Source organism: Podarcis bocagei, assembly GCF_964188305.1.
Source record: "Podarcis bocagei genome assembly, chromosome: 13".
In the NCBI taxonomy this organism is placed as follows: domain Eukaryota; kingdom Metazoa; phylum Chordata; class Lepidosauria; order Squamata; family Lacertidae; genus Podarcis; species Podarcis bocagei.
Window position 1 is genome coordinate 33119588 of NC_138138.1, and position 19956 is coordinate 33139543.

Here is a 19956-nt window from a genome sequence, read left to right on the forward strand (position 1 = left end):
AAATTCACTTTTGAAGCAGAATTTTATTGTCTGTCTGAAGTCTGGTTCCTGCATATAGGAAAGTGACCATTAAACTTTCTGGTAAATACAAGGATTTGTATGCTGATCTTTACTGCAACTGTTAGGGGTCAGGATATTTGCTATACCTTCCAGGTCATGTCTTAGATAGGAGCTTGTACCAGGGTCACAGATACTTCATGAGAGGTATACTTTATATTAAACTCATGCTAGCTGCACTAATGCCATAATCCATTGATTTTCAACCAGTGTACCATCTATTGGTTGGAATACTTTTGTTCCTTTAATCTAGAGGGGAGAAAGTGTTTTGGATATTGAAAAGTTAAATTGGTTTTAGTAGGGAGGAGAACTGCATGCAACTGCAAGCAAATGTTCCACACACATTTTAAAACACTGGTGTGTTTAGCTTGTTGACAAGGGATACACAAATTCAAAAAACTATGTCTTGTGGTAAGCTTTATATATGGAATGACTCTTGTCTGAAAATCATACTTGGGCCCACTTACATGGACAGTCTCCCCCTGTCCAAATATGTGCACAAAATGTTTGTTTGTTTGTTTGTTTGTTTGTTTGTTTGTTTGTTTGTTTGTTTCAATGGAACTATGCATACTAAATAAGCACTAGAAGCCCTACCGTTATGAAAAAAAAGAAGGTTAAAAATTGCAGGCCTGGCAACTTAAAATGTTATCAGTTGCCACTGATTGTAACTTTTTGTATTTTATTCTAATTCTAGGTATCTGGTTATAATTTAAATAGATGTCAGTAACAATGCAGAGGAGGGGAAGTACAATACACGGTTTCCACCAGAGTTAGGGATAGTGAGAGTTCTGAATGTCTGACCAACACTTTTAAGTTGGGCATTGTTGATAAGTGTCTTAGGTTCTCCAACAACCACTGTAGGAGCTGCAAATCAGCAGTGTTTCCCTTTACCAAGATTTGGGTGAGATGGAGTTAGTGGAGATGGCTGGTGCAGAGTTCACTCAGTGTCTAAATTGCTAACCCTGTAATAACTATTGATCTGACTCCCAACCAAACATTTCAAATTTCCAATGGTCTTCCCTTGCATTTGTCATTCCTCTGCCACACACACTTAGCTGGGCCAATAGGAAGAGGATAAGGAGATTTGAGATGTGACAAACATGTTTTCTTCAGTAGTGCTACAGTGAACCCATATCTGGGAAATTACTGGCTTCCTTTGTAATTATCAAAATGATTGTGATTAATGTTAATTTAATATATGTCGCCCTGAAGCTCCAGTGGTCACTAGCTCAGTTTGTGATTAAGACTGCATGATCATTTTTAAAATGTGCTGCATTCTGAATTGGACCTAGGGGCTAAGAAGGGCATCAATCAGATCTCAGTAATGTTACATTTTATAACTGAGGACTCAAGGAGCAGCTGTTCAAAACCTGGCTGAGATAATGTGACAACAAAGGCATTTCTGCCAAGGGGGCAAATTTGCCCTCAGCATGGTGATATTAGCAGTGTTGCTAGCAGCACTGCTTCCTCCTGCAGTGTGCCAGGTGCGTCCTCTTAAATGTGCCTTCAGTGAGCCCATCCCTATTCCTCACAAATATTATCAACCAGGTGATTTCATCATCGGAGGCATTGCTTCTCAAATGATCCTGCTTTCTGAAGAGAAAACTTTCAAAAAAGACCCCATTCAACAACAGAATCGAGAACCTGTGTAAGGATGCCCCCTTGTTGGTTATTTGCTTTTGTGTAAGGAAATATATATAAAAAAAACATTTTAGGAAATGTATTATCTGACATGTGGTGCTTACAACAAATTGTGCCAGCAATATGGAGGGCTCATGTTCAGAGTTCCAGCCTTCCAGCTATGTTGGTTAGAGCACAGTGCTGATAACGCCAAGATTGCAGGTTCAATCCCCGTATAGGACAGCTGCACATCACAGGGGGTTGGGCTAGATGATCCTCAGGGTCCCTTCCAACACTATGATTCAATGAAAAATGCTTCTGCACAATATTTTAGTTCATTCTCCCTCCCACTGCTCCTTCCCACTGGATTACAGCTGTTCTATAAGTACATTAGTTTAAGAGACTAGCAGCAGGAATAATTTGTACAGACAGGAACTGGAATGGTATTGCAAACTGTCTTGTTTCTCCCAAGAAAAATGAATTCCAAGCTACATCTGAGATATATCCACTCCATTGAAGTAGTAATAAAGAACAAAACAAACCCTACATTCTGGAAATGTGGAAGGAAATCATGGGGAACAAGCATTTCCTTTCCTTTAGCTAAGTAACTACACAGAGCATCAACCTCTTCAAAGAATGGCTACTTCCTTGTGTGCCTGCCTTGAAACACAACACATGGACTTAAACTTGTGGGGAGGGTGGAATTCCTTTTAATATTCTAATGTAGCCCATCCCCATCAAGACCACATCTCAACTTTCCTTTGGACATGGGTGTGCATGTTCATGAATGGCTCAGCAAGACCTAAGCATGCAATATAACCAATGCTATGCAGAAAAATGAAACAGCTCTTTCTGCATACTTCCTTGAAGTGTGCGTGTGTGCCCATTTTGTCCATCATATTATTGTCCAAGATGCTATTTTAAATAAATCTGATAAATGAATAATCTGCAGCAATGGGGCGGTATTGGTGTCCTACTCCAAAGCAGACGATCTTGGTGGCATGCAAAACAGCAGTAATTGTTTTATCAAGAGTGAAATGCCCTTTTGAGATAACTTGTCATTGTCATTGTAGCTTTCTGACTAAACATTACCAGCATGTCTTGGCCTTGGCCTTTGCAGTAAAGGAGATCAATGAAAATCGCCAGATCTTACCCAATGTCACCCTGGGCTTCCACATCTATGACAGCTATTTCAGTGCAATGTGGACCTGTCATGCAACCATCGAGTTTCTTTCCACACTGAACAGATTTAAGCCCAACTACAAATGTGACACTCAGAGTAATCTGGTCGCTGTCATTGGGGGACTTAGCTCTGAAACTTCTCTACACATTGCAAGCATCCTGCAGATCTACAAGATTTCACAGGTAAGAAGAGAAGAGGATGTTAACAAATTTCACCATTTGCTTGCCTTTTCCAATTTGGTTATGGGGGTTTGAAACAAGAGTGAATGAAATGAGCAGGATGAGAATGATGAAAAGTAGTCATCATAGTTCATTCCTACATGGGAAACTCTGTTCTTCTTATTTATTCATTGCCCCCCCCAAAAGGAAAAAAACAAAAGATGACACTGATTTGAATTAGTGCATGGGCCAATTTACATGTATAGATGTATAGATGTAAATTGAGACACAATTACTATCAAAGAAATAAAAAGATAACCGATAAGTCAGTGACCAGCTCCCCTGTGTAACTTGATAGACTGCAAGTCCCATGTTCTCCCTTCTGTTCCTCATAACATGAACAAGCCTAAGTGAACTTCAGGCTTGTACACAAACACACACCTCAATTCCTCCAGAACAGCTGATGAAAGTAGGAATCTGGATGCTATCATAGCCATTTTTGCTTAACCAAAACTGAACATATTATCCAAACCAATATTGAACAAAACATTCCAGATAACAACTCTATTATTAGTGGCACACACAGAATGAGATTTCATTTTGCATTCTTAATGTTTTTCTGACTCTCTCCACCACTTTTTCATTTTTCTCTCCTCCTCACTTTCATCATTAGCTTTCCTATGGCTCTACTTCAGCAATGAGTGAGAAAACCCAAGTTTTCCCCACTTTCCAGATGGCCCCCAAGGAAGCCCATCAATATATGGGGATTCTGCAGTTACTTCTGCATTTCAGGTGGATCTGGATTAGCATCCTTGCTGTGGATGATGACGATGGAGAAAGATTTTTGCAAATTGCACTCCCATTATTTTTACAGAAGGGCATTTGTTTTGACTTCATCGACAGACTCCCTAGGTTCACTTTTATCTCTGAAGCTTTGAATACAGCAGACTTGCTTCAGGGAATATATGAAGTTATTATGAAGAGAAAAGCGAATGTACTGGTGTTTTATGGAGAAATCCAGGCTATAATCCTTTGGAGAACATTCCTATACATCCCAGCAACAGTTAATCCTAAAGGTAAAGTGTGGATTATGTCAGCCCAAATTGATATTATAGCTTTTAACTTTCACACGCAATGGGATTTTGAAGTCTTTCAGGGTGCTATAGCCTTCGCAAGTCATTCAAATATACTCCCGAGATTTCAACAATTTCTTCTGGGAAGAAATGTTTTCAGGGCCAAAGAAGATGGTTTTATCAAGGAGTTCTGGCAAAATGCATTCAAATGTAAATTCCCAAATTCTATGGTGGGTGAAATGGAAGCAGAAATCTGCACCGGAGAGGAGAACCTGAGTGACCTTCCCGGTGGGTTTTTTGAAATGAGCTTGACTGGTCACAGTTACAATATCTACAATGCAGTCTATGCTATAGCACATGCTTTGCAAGCCATGCATTCTCTAAAATCAAAACACAAAGCAATGGTGGATAGAGGGAGCCTGACACTTCCAAATGAACAACTATGGCAGGTAAGAATATCATGAATAATCTAGTATTTACAGGTGGAAACAACACACTCTACTGTTTGTAGACTAGTGTCTCTTCATGGTTATTTCATTCACTCAAAATATCATACCCCCCAACATCCCATGGATCAAAATTGGAATGCTTGTTTTTTTGGTCCTGAGCTCTTGCAGGAGTCCAAACTGAGATGGCTTCTGTAATCTGGGATGTCCTGCTCAAATCAGGATGCTTAAGGGGTATTCAATATGAGCTTCCTTTCTCTTCCCAAAAGCAAGGTGGGATGGCCACAATAATTCACGTATTGAAGAGCATCTTTCCTGTCTTCTGTTTTTATTAGCCTATAGTTGTGGTGGGGATACTGTAATGCAGGAATCTTAGCTAAAGCATCCCTGACAGATGACTTTAAAAAACCTCCAATGTAGGGAGAGTCCATAACCTCCCAAAGGAGTCAGTTCCACTGTTGAACAGCTCTTACTGTCAGAAAGTTCTTCCTGGTGTTTAGTTGGAATCTCCTTTCTTGAAACTTGAAGCAATCAATTCGGGTCCAAGCCTCCAGAGCAAGAGAAAACAAGCTTGTTCCATTTTCCATGCAACAGCCCTTTAGATATTTGAAGATGGCTATGATAAGGATACATCTGCTGGATCAGACCAAAGGCCCATTTAGTCTAGCACTCTAGTCTCACAACAGTCAGGCAGGTGCTTATGAGAAGCCCACAAGGAGAACTTGAGGGCAACAGTGGTCTCTCCACTGGTAATTGCCAGCAACTGGTATTTATAGTTATAGCAGAAGTAGTACCTAACACAAAGGAAACTAGTGCTAATAAGCCTAGGAACCTCACCAAAATGCTGGAGATAGTGCACCTCCACAGGCACATGCCTCCACATGTGGTGGGAATGACCCAAAATCCAACTATTGTGGACAACAATCATACAAGAAATATGCAAAATAACTAAGCAAGTATTAGAAGTCACCCCAGAACTGGCCCTATTAAAAATCTTCCAAGATAATGCCCACTCACATCATAAAGAGCTCATAACCCACCTACTCTCAGCAGCCAGAAACATCATAGCCAGACACTGGAGAGATCTGTCATGAGTAAGGATGGACCAATGGTACAAAATAGTATGGGAAACAGCCTTATTAGAAAAACTAATCAATAAACTGAAACAGATACAAGGACAAATAGAAGAAGACGCCTTCACCCCGGTATGGTTCCCCTTTATCACAAACACAGCCCAACAAGACAATGAAAAGAATCCACTAACAGCATACGAATCAATATGGCTAACCTGATTCAAAAACACTCACCCACCCCACTCACACGTGAAAACAAAGTTCACCACAGCCAACTACAAACAAACAACCACACCCTAGGCCAACCCCAACCTCTCTCACCACCAAAGGAGTACAAGCGACTAGTAAAGAGAACCCGCACAAGGGACTCTGACACAAAACGCCACACATACATTAAGCAGAATAGAAGCATTGCCACCCAATCCCACCCCCACTCACTATTCCCCCACACACACCTCTTTCCCCCTTTTCCCACACACCTCTTTCTCCCTTTTCTTCCTAAGGTAACACTAATGTCTCAACAAATGAAACTGATCTGTAGAAAATGTAACTTGAAAAAAGAGACATTGCACATACTTTGTAAACCAAGAAATCTATAATTAAAAATATATTGTTGGTTTTTTTAAAAAAAAGTTATAGTGGAAGTAGCACAAAGCCATCTAATTGATAAGTGTGTGTGCTTTTATTTATTAACTACTGTATTTGAAATTATAATGATAAAATTCAAATAATAACAAGGAAAGGGTCTCCTTACATAGCAGCAAAGTGAAACAGCCACATTAAAAAGTGTTATATCTTGGCCGGGGGTGGGAGAGGGAGGTTAGGGATAAACTTACAAAAATGGCTCTAATGAAAGCACAGTGAACAGAGAGTTCAGCTCAGGAACCACAAAAAGGAGAGCAAGATCCCATCCCTTTGGGGTGCAGGCCATCATGAAGCAGGAGCAGAACATCTGTAACATTTTTCCAGGGTAAAAGCAAAAGTTTTGTGAACGATAAGGATGGAAGGAACTCCACTGCTCTCTTGATTAGTGTGATGTAATTAAATAGTTACTTGATATCTTCTGCAAGGGCAGTCATTAGCATTTCTCAGAGCCAAAGTTGCAGCCCTTTGCACTTTGGGAAAAAAATGGTTCTGTTTCTTTTCTTTTTTCCAACCAGCTGCATCATTTTCTCAGACGTGTCTCTTTTAACAATAGTGCTGGATATGAGGTTTCCTTTGACCACAATGGGGACTCGGTGGCTGGATTTGATGTCATAAACTGGGTCTTTTTCCCAAACCAATCCTTTCGCAAAGTTGAAGTTGGAAAGATGGATTCCCTGCTTCCTCCAGAGGAAGCATTCACCATTAGGGATGATGTCATCACTTGGCACACCTGGTTTAATCAGGTAGGGTCTCAGTATAAATTGTTTGGGCCAGATTGCGGGGTCAAAGTGGTGTTTAATTAGTCTTTACACCTAACATAAGTGGAGGTTTTTTTACCGCACGTTCTTCCCTTGTCTCACCATTCCTCTGCCTCCAACTTCAACCTGTCAAATCTATTTGGCATGCCAGCCCTGCACCCTCCTGCACCCCTCTTCAGCTTCTTGTGCTCTGGCACGACCCACAACATTGCCTACTATTTGTAAGATTCAGAGTTCTGGGCTGGGGGGGGGGGTTTATGTGTGTTTCTGTAATCTCCCTTTATTCCTGCTCTGTAAGTACCTGAATATCCCACCCTAACAGCTAAAAAAGAGGCATGTGGTGCAATACAATTATATAAAACAGAAATAATAAAAAGGGTTTATTTGCCAAGGGTTTGCTGCCAAGGAGTGTGGTGGAGTCTCCTACTTTGGAGGTCTTTAAGCAGAGGCTTGACAACCATATGTCAGGAGTGCTCTGATGGTGTTTCCTGCTTGGCAGGGGGTTGGACTCGATGGCCCTTGTGGTCTCTTCCAGCTCTATGATTCTATGATTCTATGGTTTTATGATCTCTTTGTGTACAAAAGCATATCATTTCAGTTTTGCTTTATCTAATTTGCTACTTTGTTATGCCTACAACAATGGCTAACACAATACTGAACCAACAATGCTACCATTTAACACAGGCTTGGGCAAACTGGGGCCCTCCAGATGTTTTGGAACTACAATTCCCATCATACCTAGCTAGCAGGACCAGTGGTCAGGGATGATGGGAATTGTAGTCTCAAAACATCTGGAGGGCCGAAGTTTGCCTATGCCTGATCTAACACATCCACCACCAACTATCATACCCACAACCATGTTAGTTTCTGTTTGCCACTGAGCAACTGCTTAGAGTCACAAGGCTCTGTTTACATTCCAGAGACAGTCCAGGCTATTGGAAGTCTCACGGGAGACTAGAGACGGATGTGACGTACTGGTTTCCTGTTTCCTTTGTTCCTTTGTTGTTCAGTTGCTCTCTGCTTTCATAGAGACAGGATGTATATTTCTTTGCTGTCTGTGTAGTAAGAAATAAAGCATAGCGATGTAGCCATAAATCTCATCACTTCCCTGTGCTGGATTCTCTGCTGAATGGGGGAACGTGCCTTGGAGCCTTACCAAACTCTCATCCAATCACCACTCACTACCTACATTCCAAGGACATTCTCACCAATCCCTCCCTAACATTAATTCCTCTAATATTCTTACACATATATTTGCCTTAATTACTCTACTTTTAAATAGACATACAATTTTATGTATATATGCACCAGAAAATCACAGACATCAATGTGCTATATTCATCACTTTGTGAGGCCTGGTTTATTCCCCTATGTCAACCTGTTGCTGAGTAAAATTATGGAAGTCTAACTTGAATTTCATGGAGCGATAGCTTCTCTGAACTGTTCAAAATAAAGACTTCACAATTTAAAGTAGAACAATGATTCACTACTGTAGTAAGTGAGGTTGCTTAAAGTTTTTTCCTGGATCCTGTGCACTTGCCCATCCTGAGTAAGAAACAGAAAACTCCCTTTTGAAAAACTCCCTAAAGTGGGAGGGTATGAATTATCACTTTTAAAGAAGGAAAATAAATGGCAGGGTTGGCTAAATAGTGGCCTTCCATATGTTACAGGACTCTGATTCTCTTCAGCCCAGCCAGCATGACAAATACAGTGGGAGCTGTAGTCTTACAGCACCTGGAAGACCAGAGGTTAACTACCCCTGATCTTGGAAACACATATAATTATTTTTATTTCATCTCAGTGGAGACAGAGTTAAGGTTCAAAAAAAATTGTTGCACCAGCAATTTAAAACCTGGTCAAAGCACTGCAATTCTATACAACTGATCAACCTTAGAAAAGCAGAGCCTGCCCCTGGCATCCTGTGTGCTTTCTGGAACTTCAAAGCTACCACTGTCACATGTTTAAGGTCATTTCCATACCAGTGAGACACAAATTCCCCAAGCACATTTCTTGATTGGAAAATAATTTCCTCTTCCATCGTTTAATAGGTGCTGCCCCTCTCTGTGTGTAATGACTATTGCCTTCCTGGTTACAGCAGGAAAAAGAAGGAGGGGGAACCATTTTGTTGCTACGACTGTGCCCCATGCCCAGAAGGGAAGGTTTCAGACCAGAATGGTAAGAAATGCTATGTGCAGAAGAGGTGAGGAGAGGAGAATTACTGAAATTGACCCAATCTGATAAAGAAATGCTTTTGACTGGCATCGTAATTCTAAACACACATCCATATTTGATAGGTAATTCTTGTAATATTCAAAATACCCTTTCAATAATTGGTTTGGGGGTGGAGAGAGAGAGAGAGAGAGAGAGAGAGAGAGAGAGAGAGAGAGAGAGAGAGAGAGAGAGAATGGAAAGCCTCTTCGAGAACCTCTGGTTCTTTTTTGTTTTGTTTTTAAAAAAAGAAAATGGGTATTTGGCAAAAGATAACCATTATTTTTTCTAAAATAGGGTATGGAATGAAGATTTGAAAAACCAAATCCACAACTTTTCTTTTGTTTCAGACATGGCTGACTGCATTAAATGCCCAGAAGACCACTATCCAGGCAAAAAACATGATTCATGCATTCCTAAGGATATAAGCTTTTTGTCATATGAAGAACCTTTGGGAATCAATTTAGCCATTTTTTCTCTTTCCTTTTCTTTAATCACAGTGCTGGTACTAGCAACATTTGTGAAGCACCAAGACACACCCATAGTCATAGCCAACAACCGAAACCTCACCTACACTCTCCTCGTCTCCCTCCTGCTCTGCTTCCTCTGTGCGTTGCTCTTCATTGGACAGCCTCATACGGTGACATGCCTCCTCCGACAAACAGCTTTTGGCATCATCTTCTCAGTGGCTGTTTCCTGTGTGCTGGCCAAAACCATCACTGTGGTTCTGGCTTTCATGGCCACCAAACCAGGATCCAGTATGAGAAAATGGGTAGGGAGAAGACTGGCCAACTCCATTGTTCTTTCTTGCTCCCTTATCCAAGCAGGCATCTGTACGGTGTGGCTGGCAACTTCCCCACCATTCCCAGATGTCGATATGCACTCTATGAGTGAAGAAATTGTACTTGAATGTAATGAAGGGGCACCTATTCTGTTTTATTGTGTGCTTGGGTATCTGGGTTTCCTGGCCATTGTCAGTTTGATGGTGGCTTTCCTAGCCAGGAAACTGCCTGGCAGTTTCAATGAAGCCAAATTCATCACTTTCAGCATGTTGGTCTTTTGCAGTGTTTGGCTGTCCTTTGTTCCCTCTTACTTGAGCACCAAAGGGAAATACATGGTGGCTGTGGAGATCTTCTCCATCTTAGCCTCCAGTGCTGGGTTGCTGGGCTGCATCTTCTTCCCCAAATGCTATATTATTGTCATGAAGCCAGAGATGAATAACAGGGAACAGCTAATGAAGAGACCAAGTAAAAGCACTTAAGTGTCTAGAACTCCTGCTTCAGGCTGTAGGCTGCAGGCTTGCAAATGCATCAATAAAAGTTTCAAAATCTATATGAGAGTTGATTCACAGAATAATTAAACCACGGGTTGGAACCTGCAGCCCATACGCTGAATCCATCACGCCAACCAGCTGTCAATGGCCCATCAGCCCTCAGAAAAATTGGGCACCTCTTTCTATCTTTGCAAAGGCTCTTCTTTCCCAGGCATAGCTAAGAGATATTGCATCTTACTATTAAAGAGAAACAACAATGAACATCCAAAATGTTATTGACGCTTGACTTTGCCATTTAGGAGCTCTTCTTCCTGAAATGCCCTTTAACACACAATGTAAAATCTATGCAATAACAATTGTAAAAATGAAAATGTAAACAAACAAACAAACAAACAAACCATGCATTATTGTTGTGGGTTGAATTGTAGATTTATTGTAAATCAAAAAAATAAATTAGACACAGAAAGTTATTGAAGTATCCCCTCTCCACTACATCTGTGTACTAAGCTTTTTTTTTTTTTTTTTTGGTTGTCTAAATATGTTTTGATGTCTAGCTACAGAACATTTCAAAATTTTGAGCTACACAGTCACTGAACTCTTAAATGGAACTGCAAAGACCGCAAAGAAGAATAAAGGGTTTTTTTAAAATAAAAAACTATTGAAATACTTTTACTTCCAGTGGGGAGCCCTCAAATCTTGCAAAGATTTTTGCACACACAGAGAGAGACACCTAATCCCCCCGCTGCCTGAATTCACTGCCTGATAATGAGCCTGTGAATTTGTGGGTAAGAATTTTCACTTAATCCAATTTCACACACAGTTTGAGGCAGGATTCATTGGCTTCTTTCTGGGCAACAATGGCATTCTTAGCCTCAACCTTAATCTGAGGTAGCTATTTTAAGTCATCTCTCTATATATGGAATCACAACAAACACATTTGCTTGTGGTTATTTATGCTATGTGTTTTTAAAATGGAGATGAATAGAGTCATATATAAATACCTTAGTCCTTGGAATACTCTCCTACCTGAGATAATTTAGAAAGTCCTTGTCTGAGAAACAGTGATCAAAATTGTGCATGGAGTTTTTGGGGTCCTTGCACTAGAATTTTTTCGTGTGTGTGTGTGTGTGTTTCTTATAAAAGGATTTTCTAAATTCTATACAAAAAAAGCTGGTAAGACATTAAGTTAAACTGGGATAAAGTACACTCATTTCCTTTTTCCTAAATTTCCTTCTACCATCATAAGAGTTGGGAGAGGAATTCAATACATGTTATATTTAAAGGTATTTTACAACCATCTGTCTCAAAAGACAATCGAAGGGTGTGCCTTCAGGGTTGAGGTCAAACCGCTGGAGAGTTACAGTATCTGCTGTGGCTGTAGAGACTGACACGGGAGAGATGTGTTTTGTTGCAGTTGGGGCAGATGAAGGCGTCCGGTTGTGCTTATTTTCAAGACAAATGTCGTCAAATTTGGAACTATACTTGATGATCTGATAACGTGGATATTCTTTCCTTGTACTTTGTTATTTTAACTCATGCGCAACTACTCATTCTACATGCCTATTTTATAGTTATGTTTCTTATTTGTTAGTTTTCTTCTCATTACCATTGTCTTCTCTTTTTTATATATTTTATAAAATGAAATAATAAAAAATTTCACCCCCAAAAATGAAAAGAGAAATCTATATGTTTTAACCTTATTACATTCTTTTAGGTTCTTAGCATTAAGAAAATGTGGTGAGATGTGTTTTACAAACAGTATTTCTTGTGACTAATGTAACACCACAATGACAAATATAACATTTGTTTATTTATTTATTTATTTAGTTAGTTAGTTAGTTAGTTGTTGTTGTTGTTATTTACCAGCCCTTCACCCTAAGGTCAGAGGATGGGTTACAAGTTTAAAAACAACAACATGAAAAACAGTTTAAAACCACTTACAACCACAAAAATGAGGCGGTTCCTAAAAATATACACCTCAAATGTCAAAGACCAGGATAAAGAAATGAGTATTCAGCATTTGCTTGAAGCTGTATAGTGGTACCTCAGGTTACAGACGCTTCAGGTTACAGACTCTGCTAACCCACAAATAGTACCTCGGGTTAAGAACTTTGCTTCAGGATGAGAACAGAAATCGCTTGGCGGCAGCGCAGCAGCAGCGGGAGGCCCCATTAGCTAAAGTGGTACCTCAGATTAAGAACAGTTTCAGGTTAAGAACGGACCTCCCGAACGAATTAAGTTCTTAACCTGAGATACCACTGTATAATGAAGGCGCCAGAAGCACCTTTGCTGTTCTTGGTAGCCTGAGGCTGCATTGAAGACGAGAGTCTGCCCTGTGTATGTCTTTTTAATTACTGTTCACATTATTCCATTCACTCCCCAAGTGTGCACCCTTTGCAGTGTAAAATAGAATTAGCTGGCTTTGAATGTTTCACTCAACAATAACACTCTTGAAAGAAATCAAAGGGAAATGTTAATATTGTAGTACACCCCTTTACCCTTGCATGTCCTCCACACAGCGGCTACTAGTTAGTTGGTTATCAGTGGACTGTGGTGTATTAATACAGAGTGACAAGTTGGGGGGGGGTTGTCAACAGAGACAACCATAAAATCATAGAACAATTTACAGGGGCATAAAGTCAAAATTCTTATAAACAATGATACTTTTCTGTTACTCGATGAGGGCAAAATATTGAGTGCGTTCTGCTAAGAGTTGTGAAGTTGCATGTGCTCAGAATGTCTTGTTTTTCCACCCAGGAGCTCAAGGTTTATGAATCATTCTCCCTTTTAACATTGCAACAGGCAGGCTTTCCTAAGTTTATATACGTACATACCCTCCAACATTTCTCCAATGAAAATAGGGATGTCCCGTTCCACAATTATAATTTTACTATTTATACCCCACACATCTTACTGGGTTGCCCCAGCTGCTTCCAACATATATAAAAACATAATCAAACATTAAACATTAAAAACTTCCCTATACGGGATTTCCTTCAGACAGCTCGGGGGTTGTATAACTCCATCCCCTCCAACATTTCTCTAATGAAAATAGGGACATTCTAAGGAAAAGCAGGACATTCCAGGATCAAATCAGAAACTGGGATGGCTTCTCTAAATAAGGGACATCCCTGGAAAATAGGGACTCTTGGATGATCTGTAAGTATATAGAAGTAGCTCCAAATCAAGTAAATCAATAAAAAATACTTAACTAACTCAGGTTCTGCCACCCCAAACCCCATGCTACACCCATCATGGCTACACCCATGCTGTGTGGCAGTGGTACTCAGCCCAGGAAATCCTGCTAGCATCCCTGGTTGAATGTCCCTTCTCGGTGAAACTTGACTAGCACCAGATCTTCTAACTCTTAGATCCCAGGTGAAAACACTGTTGTTCTCTCAAGCACATAATGGAAAGGGGGCATAATGATGGCAGCAACCATATTTTTCTCCCTGAAAGAGAAGGCAACTGTGGCCTTATTAAGAACACCCAGACTTTCAGCCTGCTTGGACCACCTGTTACAAGTCTGTGTGTATGCTGAGGTGAGGGAGAAAATATGAGGCATTAAAACACAGCTTGGATTTATCTTGTAAAACTAGGTTTCTAAAAGCATCTTTGGAAATTCTGCCGAGTCCACCTGAGAAAGCACCACTGAAGAAGTTGAGACTCTTCCATCCAATGCCACATGGAGTTTTCTTTCAACTTCATCATAATTGTTCAATTTATGTAGCTGTTAGCGTTCCTTTTTCAAGAACTGTTATATAGCCTTTAGGTCATGTACAGATACATAAGAAGAGCATTACTGGATCAAACCAAAGGCCTTTCTAGCCTAGCTTTCTCTTCTCACTGTGTCCAACCGCAAGATACATGTTTGAAGCCCACAAGCTGAAGCAGAGTGCAAGAGCAGATACCCTTTTCTGCAGACATAGTGACCACATTACAGGCAGAGATGAGTCTGGATAGTACGTGTTTGCACAAGCTATTAAAAAAATCATTAACCTAACAGGTTAAACACTACGTTAACAAAAACCTCAAAGGAAGAGAAAAAATGAGCGAATGTCCCAAAATAAATGTTATGCTGTAGCATTGTGGTCAGTTCTACAATCAGCCTAAAATACATTCTGAAGTTTGTTTGTTTTTTACTGTTCCCCTTCTGAGGATTTTGCCAACACAACTTTCATACTTTCTCCTAATCCATGTAATTAGTGAGATTTAGGTATTGTTATTATTACTATTAATTATTTATTCAATTTATATACCACCCTTTATCTAAAGATCCCAGGGTGGTGTACAACATTAAAACATTAAAAATACATTGCAGAACATCAATGATAAAAACATAGTAAACATAGTAAAAAGCACACTGACAGACAGCCTGAAATGAGAAACTACCTGACAGACAGATAAGCTTCCTATTCAAATCCGGCTGGGTGAGCTGCTCCCTCCATCCCAGTGAGACTCCTTCTGCAGGTCTTGCTGTTTAGGGATGTTCCTGTTACAGGTGGATAGAGGCACATAGTGTTGAAGTGGTTCATGATGGACCAGCAAGGCTTTGGCTCCAAGGTCATGCTTGATAGTTGCCCATTTGTACATAGGGCCCATGATGGCCCTCATGGCTTATTTGGCCAATAGGCCTATGGGACACATTTATCTTTTGGTTAATCAGGATTCCTCAGCACTGATGCAGTTTCAGTTTGGGGCAGTGTTGCCCCAGGCCCTATATCACCAGATGATGTGACTATTTGGAATGCATTTATTCCATATTGGAGCCAAGGTTGTGCCTCAATGGGCATCCCTACAGATCGTATCAAGGACATCAAGAGATGGTGTTCCAGTGTTTACAAGTTACATGTTAGGTACTCTGTTGTAACTCTTTCCTTTCTTTAGACAGATTTGGGCCAGTTGCCTAACACTGCCAGAGTTACACTATGAGAGCAATCTCTCTTGTTCTGTGTGCAATGGAGGGCTGCATCATTGGCTGTTGGTATGTAGTTACTGTACATCTTCCCACCCGTATTACTTTCCAGTATGTAACTGGGAGAAGAATGCTTTGAGGAGAGCTGCTGGCCACATTTTCTCACCTTGAGGTGGCTGGGTCCTTCCCCCACATCTTACACATCCATTTGGGTGAGAAGTATTTCATCCAATGGACAGGAACATTAACATCCTAGCGAGAGTTACGAAGGATCTTTGCTGGATCCATACTTTCTTTCCTTGGTTTGGTCTGAGTTCTTGGAGCCTTGTGTGTGGCAAGAGGCACATCTACCAATCAAGGACAATAGGTCCCGCAGGAAGGTGAATTGCCTGATTAAGGACTTTGTTTGGGGTACATTCCTCATGGCAGGATCCACGTTGATCTTCCCCACCATTTTTCAGGATGATGGGATCCACCTGTCCAAGGCAGGCTGTGACTTATTTCTTGAGGATCTGCAGAGGGCTGTTTTTGAATTTTGGTTTTATTTATAGAAGACATGAACTGGATGGAGTGATGGGGTGATCAAATGAGGTCATATTGGGTTAAAGACACTCTTGGCCAGCCTACACTTTTTAGGTATCATTGGTGGTACTCTTATTATTGGCTTGCATGCTGAGGTGAACATCAGCACAGCAGGGCCACAGGACACTGGGCATGTTCATATACACAAGGTGCTCGGAGCAAGGCTTCTTTGCAATGCCTTTCTCCTCTACGACCTCGGAGCAAGGCTTCCTTCCAATGATTTTCTCTTATAACAGCAGCGATGCCTGCAAACATGCCCCCATGAGTAGGGAAGATCTTGAACCTTCCAAATTATGGCTCTGCCCTGCCCAGACTGCATGTTTTTTGTCCATTTGCTTCTTTTGCAGAACTTCTCTGCAGCAGTTGTCATTTTCTTTCTCTAGTTAAAACATTGTACTTGCAAATAGCATTGTCAGGAGGTACCCCCACCTGTGTCTTTACTAGCAGGAATTTCATAGTGAACCGAAGTTTTAAGTGATCTTAGCAGTAAGCAAACCCTACCTCTACAATACACCATTTATCATATTGGCAAGTATTCTGCTCATGCAAACATTATGTTTTATTGCTGGGAGGTGGTTGCTCAACTGAAGCAGAAGAAATGTAGGGTAGCTACTTACACATCACCAGAAAAGAGGCAAAAGAGGGCACATATTTGCATAAAATCAGCATGTGCTAACTCTGCCTGCAAGAGAAATGCTCTGCCACTCAGTTTCAGCCCTTCCCCTAAATTAATCTGTAATTTTATCTGGGTTTTTTTGGCCAAGGTTCAGCAGCACTGAACCTGCTCTCACCCTGCCAAGAATAGAAGCGAAACAAACACCAACCGCAGTTTGGTTTCTGGTAGTCAAGGACAGAGTGTTTTAATCACGATCGTGATTTCTTCTAAATCCAGGAAAAGGTAACTTCTTCCTTGTATTTTTTTTAATTAATATTATTTTATTGTCAAAGGGTGTGACAGCATAGTTGCTTTTACGGATAATTCAAAGTGCATTATCACAGTCAGCAAGTGGGGTTTCTTCTCATGATCATCCCCTTGAGCTTTTTCACCATTCACACAATGTAAGGACACAATACAGTCAAAATTATTGACCTAACATAACCCCCACTGTTGTCAGCAGGAACATTAAGTGTATACTTGGATATTCTAACAAATCAAATCGGATTAAAAATGTGGTTAGATTATGTCCTAGTCTCAAATTACCTTTTCTGAATTTCTTAAGCAGTTTTATATATAATTTGCCTGTAGAAGAGAGAGAAGAAATGAAAGAGAGGATATGTGGAACAGATTTGAAGAACTTGAGTTACCTACAACTCTTTAGTGGGAGGAACTGAAACAGATACCATAGGGGAGGGCTGTATTCACACACCCCACTTCCTCTGCATCTAGTACACTACCCCTGTTGGTTGGGGAGGTGGTCTACACACAATGTTAGCCACTATCCATATCTATCTTGTATAAAATGCTGCATTTTAATGCATTGCTCTCTTTCTCTCTCGTTTCTCTCTTTCCCAAGCAAAATACATAGAAGTTACGTTTGAGAAAGCATCCAGGAAGTAGTTATTTTCCCAATGGATGAATGTGCAGTTCTCAGTACTGGTGTGAGGTATGTGTACTTTGCAGAGGTTTGTATTACAGTATGTTTTCTAACGGCCAACAAGAACCGGACCTTTTAGTGCTCGCTTTCCCCCTAATGTGTGCATTTTTTACACAGATTTTGGCTGGAGAACTGCATCACAAGAGTCAGTGTGAATTTTGAAGGATCACTGCCTTCCAGTTTGTGTGTCTTTTTAGCAAGTGCAGATTCAGTAGAGTCGCATTGAAATATGAACCAAACCAAATTTCTCTCCCATCCCTACCTAATACTATATAACAATAAAACAATCAGATTGAGGGAGGCAGCCAACTACAAACCTAATCCCTGTAGGTTTATTTGCTGCATGGTTTCAGGAAGACAGAAAATAAAAATGTATCCATTTCGCTTCAACTCTGGAAGCTGCCCTCCCTCTATAAACTGCAAAAAAAAAGCTTTACATCGCTGTTGCTCCAGAATGAATGGACTCCTAAACAGCAGCAACAGTCCTGTTAGAGGGCAGGAATGCTCTGCAAAAATTTGTTTAGGTCCCCATTTTTAATGTGGTAATGTCCCTTATTGTCACTGCAATACCTCAGAAAGGATTTCTTCTTCAAAACCCCTCACCATCCAAAACCTCCCTAGCTGCGGAATGCCAGCAGATATTATTGTCGTTGATTTTGATACTTTTGTAGTAATCATTATTTTACATTTCTCTTCACTCACCCCGCCCCGCCCCACTTGTACTTTACCCCTATGGTCTGAGGTCAGATTTCAACAATGTAAAAATGCATTATGAAAAGTCAGTTAAAACATTTTACAACCAGAAAAATAAGATCAGCCCCAAAAGCAAATATCTGAAGTGTCAAAGGCCAAGGTAAAGAGACGTATCTTGTTGTGCATATTAGCAAGAAGGACTTCTAAATCCCTGCTACATTAAATTTCCACATGGAAGTAGCTATTGACAAAAGGGAGTTTTTTTAACAAGCAAAAACAAAAACTTCACAGAATTAAAACATATTATTTTCCTTGACTTTGACACCTGGATTGGTATGATTTGTTGGGGTAGATGAGGATGTAACAGAGAGGGGCTTCGAAACACAAAGCATTTGCTCCTAATTATGTTTGTTGGTGCTGTTGCTCATATTTCAGATTGGAGCTGTCTAAAGAAGGATGGGGGTCCATAAACCTCAAGAAATTGTCCATCTCATTCTTGGTTCTTTCTACATTGTAGTCCTGGCACTGATCCCTTCATCAGGTAAAAAGTGTAGAGAAGCAGCAGCAGCAAAATGTTATGTTGCCATGGACTTAGCCAACACTTTTAAGCATGTTGTGAAACAGAAATCAATGTGCGCATGGGGTTCTCATTGGTGGATCTTTTCAATTTCTCCTTTCCTACTTGACAGTGGAGAAGCTGTAGCAGAATTTGGAAAGGTGTCTGCCTCCATCTTGATTGTGTTCTCACCTCCCTACATCTTACTCTCATTTCAAGTAGGAGTAAGCAATGAAATGTTCAAAGACAAGGTGGGGCAGTCACTGTTAAGCAGGAGGATGTCTCAGTAACAGATGAGGCTTTGGCATGAGAAGAGTTCAGTGAGCAAACTAGTTTTGTTTGATGGCAGCCTAACCTTATACAGTGGTACCTCGGGTTAAGAACTTAATTCGTTCTGGAGGTCTGTTCTTAACCTGAAACTGTTCTTAACCTGAAGCACCACTTTAGCTAATGGGGCCTCCTGCTACCACCGTGCCGCTGCTGCACGATTTCTGTTCTCAACCTGAAACAAAGTTCTTAACCCGAGGTAATATTTCTGGGTTAGCGGAGTCTGTAACCTGAAGCGTATGTAACCCAAGGTACCACTGTACTGAATTCAGACTACTGATCCATCTAGCTCAATACTGTTTGCAGTGACTGGCAGCAGCTCTCCAGAATTTCAGACAGGGTTCTCTCCCAGCTCTACCTGCCAATGCTGGGGATTGGATCTCAGCAGTGGCGTAGCGTGGGGGGTGCAGGGGGGGCCGGCCGCACCGGGCACAACATCTGGGGTTAGGGCAAATCCACGGGTTAGGGGGCGCAAATCCACGGGTTAGGGGGCGCAAATTACTTGCCTTGCCCCGGGTGCTGACAACCCACGCTACGCCACTGGATCTCAGACCTGCATTCTCCACTATTGAGCTACACACACTCACTTCCTTCATACAGATGACTTAAAGGCTTTTCCTGCTTCTATCATCTCAGCTATCTCTGCTGTTGAGGCTATGAACTTATTTAAGACCTTGGCTGACAGATTGCAAGACCACTTGAGAACTGAGATCAAGAGTAGTGGCTCACAAAGATTGTTGGGATCTTCCAGCTGGTTTGACAAAGAGTGCATACAGGCCAAAAGCCAGCTGAAG

General features: G+C 40.9%; 2 protein-coding genes across 4 annotated transcripts in view; both read left to right on the top strand.

Annotated features, from left to right (window-relative positions):
* Nucleotides 1-1487: 1487 nt before the first annotated feature.
* On the top strand, nucleotides 1488-10891 carry LOC308570679 (vomeronasal type-2 receptor 26-like; the record flags this gene model as incomplete). The annotated part of the gene is made up of 5 exons (XM_081165593.1): nucleotides 1488-1705; nucleotides 2751-3042; nucleotides 6771-6998; nucleotides 9062-9188; nucleotides 9572-10891. 5 exons carry the CDS (start codon nucleotides 1488-1490, stop codon nucleotides 10480-10482), a joined length of 1776 nt encoding a protein of 591 aa, XP_081021719.1. The 3' UTR covers nucleotides 10483-10891.
* Nucleotides 10892-16790: 5899 nt separating this feature from the next.
* LOC308570488 (uncharacterized protein) overlaps nucleotides 16791-19956 on the top strand; it is a 32491-nt gene continuing 29325 nt past the window's right edge. For all 3 annotated transcript variants that reach the window (XM_081165380.1, XM_081165381.1, XM_081165382.1), the window contains exons 1-3: nucleotides 16791-16889; nucleotides 17506-17595; nucleotides 18715-18820. In XM_081165380.1, the coding sequence (XP_081021506.1) occupies nucleotides 18736-18820 (85 nt within the window). In that variant the 5' untranslated portion in view covers nucleotides 16791-16889; nucleotides 17506-17595; nucleotides 18715-18735. The remainder of the gene's footprint in view (nucleotides 16890-17505; nucleotides 17596-18714; nucleotides 18821-19956) is intronic.